Source organism: Bison bison, unplaced genomic scaffold (assembly GCF_000754665.1).
Source record: "Bison bison bison isolate TAMUID 2011002044 unplaced genomic scaffold, Bison_UMD1.0 scf7180017864171, whole genome shotgun sequence".
Lineage (NCBI taxonomy): Eukaryota > Metazoa > Chordata > Mammalia > Artiodactyla > Bovidae > Bison > Bison bison.
Window position 1 is genome coordinate 191,796 of NW_011494743.1, and position 4,035 is coordinate 195,830.

The 4,035-nt window shown below is 46.0% G+C and overlaps 1 protein-coding gene across 1 annotated transcript in view; it reads right to left on the bottom strand.

Moving 5' to 3' along the window:
* EGFR (epidermal growth factor receptor) overlaps positions 1-3,810 on the bottom strand; it is a 158,601-nt gene extending 154,791 nt beyond the window's left edge. The window contains exons 1-2 of the mRNA XM_010842153.1: positions 3,626-3,810; positions 2,376-2,436 (exon numbers count right to left, since the gene is read on the bottom strand). Coding sequence (XP_010840455.1) covers positions 2,376-2,436; positions 3,626-3,810 — 246 coding nt within the window. The remainder of the gene's footprint in view (positions 1-2,375; positions 2,437-3,625) is intronic.
* Between the last annotated feature and the right edge of the window lie 225 nt (positions 3,811-4,035).

Genomic DNA, 4,035 nt, shown 5'->3' on the forward strand with positions numbered 1-4,035 from the left:
AACCTAGATAGCATATTGAAAAGCAGAGACGTTACTTTGCCAACAAAGGTCCGTCTAGTCAAGGCTATGGTTTTTCCAATGGTCGTGTATAGATGTGAGTTGGACTGTGAAGAAAGCTGAGTGCTGAAGAATTGATGCTTTTGAACTGTGGTGTTGGAGAAGACTCTTGAGAGTCCCTTGGACTGCAAGGAGATCCAACTAGTCCTTTCTAAAGGAGATCAGCCCTGGGATTTCTTTGGAAGCTATGATGCTGAAGCTGAAACTCCAGTACTTTGGCCACCTCATGCAAAGAGCTGACTCATTGGAAAAGACTCTGATGCTGGGAGGGATTGGGGGCAGGAGGAAAAGGGGATGACAGAGGATGAGATGGCTGGATGGCATCACTGACTCGATGGACATGAGTCTGAGTGAACTCCGGGAGTTGGTGATGGACAGGGAGGCCTGGTGTGCTGCAATTCACGGGGTCACAAAGAGTCAGACACAACTGAGCAACTGAACTGAACTGAACTGAAGATATGATTATTTCAGCTTTAAAGGGGAAAAGGTGCAGGCAGTATTTTAACTATAATTTGCCTAAAAGTTATTTCTGATGGAAGATATACATCCCAGGAGACAGAGTCTTCAAAGAAAAATACATTATAGTTGCTTAACTGACAGAGTAGACAATATATTTGCCTCTTTTTTTTTTTTCTTGCCACCATGTGTGTGCTTGTGGGATTTTAGTTCCCCAGCCAGGAATTGAACCTGGGCCCTCGAAAGTAAGACTGCAAGAGTCCTAACCACTGGACCAATAGGGAATTCCCCACTAGTGGGGGAAACTATTTCTTTTTAATGAAGCTGATAACATCTTAAGAGGTGGGGAAAATGAAATCTGATGTAGGTGTGGCTGTCTCTATAATTAACAGGGTGGCAAAGGAAAGAAATGTGGTTCAGATGATTCTAGAAAGTACTCTAATTTCTGCTCCTTGATTTCCTCATGGGAAAAATGGCGCAAAGTGGATATAAATGCTCTTAACAGCAGTTACGAGCCCATCATGTTATGTAAATTAAAGACTGAGCTCACACTTGAACATTATGGAGTAACATACATTTCACATCCCCAAGGTCACATACAAAGTGTGAGCTGCACTCCAGTGGCATTCGGGGAGTGTGAGGAGAGCCATGTGTGCATATCACAGGGCATCTACACTGCGCACCCTTCATCCAGCAACCGCAGAAGCGTTTCTGGCACGTGCCTTATCCACACACTGTGCTAAAGTTTTCCAGTGAGTATTTGATTTTATTCTCACACATACACACACAAATCTAGTAGCAAGGCACTGTATTCACAGTTTTTCACAGATGAGGAAGCAGGCTCGGGGGAGCCCTGGGCGGCGGATGTGGATGATCAGCACTGTCCTTCACCAACTATGCGGACTGAGAGCAGTCCTTCGGTTTTTGGAATAGTCATGGATAATTAAGTGGCTAAATGACAGAAAGAAGACTGACGGGTAGCACACTGGCCTTATTCCAAGGGAGGAAAAGAACAACAAGGCGCCTTGAAAGTGACGGTAGAGCAAAGCCCGAGTGCTTATGCATGAGCAGCGAGATGCTAACATGAGAAAATTCAGTCTAGTTGTTAGTATGCTTTCCAGATGGTGAATTAAACTCTAACCATGTACCTTAAAAAAAAAAAAAAAAAAGTCACAGGCATATGACATTTTGGCAACTGGCAGATTCACAAGGAAAGGAAGCAGGTTCACTTGGAGATGTCAGGTGTCTTGATAGCTTTTCACCTGTGCTGTCATCTTTCACGGAGAAGGCGATGGCACCCCACTCCAGTACTCCTGCCTGGAAAATCCCATGGATGGAGGAGCCTGGTGGGCTGCAGTCCATGGGGTCACTAAGAGTCAGACACGACTGAGCACCTTCACTTTCACTTTTCACTTTCCTGCATTGGAGAAGGAAATGGCAGCCCACTCCAGTGTTCTTGCCTGGAGAATCCCAGGGACGGGGGAGCCTGGTGGGCTGCCATCTATGGGATCACACAGAGTCAGACACGACTGAAGCGACTTAGCAGTAGCAGCAGTAGTCATCTTTCAAGGATCTCTCTAAGCAGACAAAACAGCACATTGTTAAAATCTATCGTCAGTATTTATCTAAACACATCCAAGCAATTTGACTGCAGTGCAGCCAGCAGTCATACAAAGACTAAACCACCATTCCTGGCCCCATTAGAGAAAACAATTAACCGGCAAATGTTCTGGTAAGAAGTTGTCCTTATGTAGCTGGTGCCTTTGCATAGAAAATCACTTCCTTAAAAAGAGAACCCAGCACCAGCAGCACTCATGACAGCAGGTAACACAGCACGTGCCAGGCACAGCCCCACTTCACACCTTCCAGGGCCCTCGGGAAGGGTCCTCGCCAAGGACGCGCAGGTGCAGGTGCCTCGTGGAGCTGACCAGATCCCGTGGTCGGTGAGGCGGGAAAGCTGCGGTTTACACTTGTTGGTCTCCCTCCAGTGTGTGCGTGCTCTTCCCGCAGTGATTGGACGCTATGAATAAAGCTCTAAATCACTTGAGCAAGCAGTATGTGCTGAAGTTTGTGCAAAGTTACCTGAATAAGTCACTCCCAAATCACTCTGCTAGTAACAGTGGTGATACCTGGACTGATGTTCTGTAAAGCAATAATTTAGTTGGCACTGGAACTTTATAAGGCATACCCACTTCACCTTCTAGGAGGTCACATACAATATGAGAGCTGCCTGCAAAGTCATGATCAAGGAGGTGCTGGCACCCGTGTGTCCCTGGCGGAACTCCTACCAGGGACAGTGCTGATCCCAGCACTGACGACAGGAGTTTTTCAGGTTTTTCTACACTGTTTTCTCTATGCCACTTCCTGACCCAATCCAAGAGAAAAATGTGCTGCAGTATTGGCTCTACTCTGATTATGCTGCTAAGTTACTGAATATTTTGCCTTGCCTTGCCCAGAAAACCATGTCAACTGTCTTTCAAGAGATAAGTTACATTCTGGAACATACAGAGTTACATGTGACCTAAATGTGCCATGAGTATATTTGTAAGATACATTTTGGTTTTGCTTGCACTTTGAAATACAGTTTGGAGGGAATTCTGTGATTCTATACTGATTTGAAACGTAAACTGCAAACATATTAGTATTTAAGCAGAAATGTATCTCTTTAGAGTTCTTGTAAGCTACACGTGTGCATACATAGAGGCACACACAGGCACATGGGTACGAGCGTTTAGGAGGGAAGGACGGTCACAGTCTAAGAGAGAACAAGAGACCCAAGAAGCCACAGAGTTGCCAGGACTTTGCCAACATGCCTGGGCAGCTTGTGAGGAGACAGCCACCGAGCCCTGGTTTAACAGACTCCCTCAGGCTCTCTGGCTTCACTTTTCTTTTCAAATAAAACATTCTGAGAGAACTTTTCATCTGTTTCTCGAAGATTCTGAATTTTTAAAAATAGGCAAAACACGATCATAAGGGAGAGAAGCAAACGGAGGTATATATTCAAAACTTTCTTTCCTTTTGCCATAACCCCCAAACACACAAAGTCAGTTTTGGAAACTATATCCTTTATGAGTTTTCTACTGTCGCACACAACTAGTGGAGTGGGACTGACAGGGCGTCTTCATTCACACAGCTCCTCTGGCTTGTGAGCAGGACCTGAGACTCCCCCTGGCAGTGCTGCGAGCTGCCATGTTGCTCTGCCTCGGTGGTCAGTGTCAGGGGACCCTTCTGGATCTCACAGCAGAGGCAGAGGCACAGGGGGCACGACAGGGGCTGGCATCTACCTCTGGGGCTCATCTCCACTTTGCCTCCTGCCTGAACTTGGCACAGACCTCACCTGCTCCAAGTGACTGAAACATTCAGCGGGCTGTGTACATCCTCGTTGCTATGGGATAAAGAAAAACTTTATAAAGCTAGGATTAAGTAGGATTCTTCTGGGAAGAAAGCCCATCAGCTTTGTTCATTTCTTTTTCTTTTCTCCACCTCCTTTCGCTTCTGTGGGACTAATGTGTGTGTGGGGCG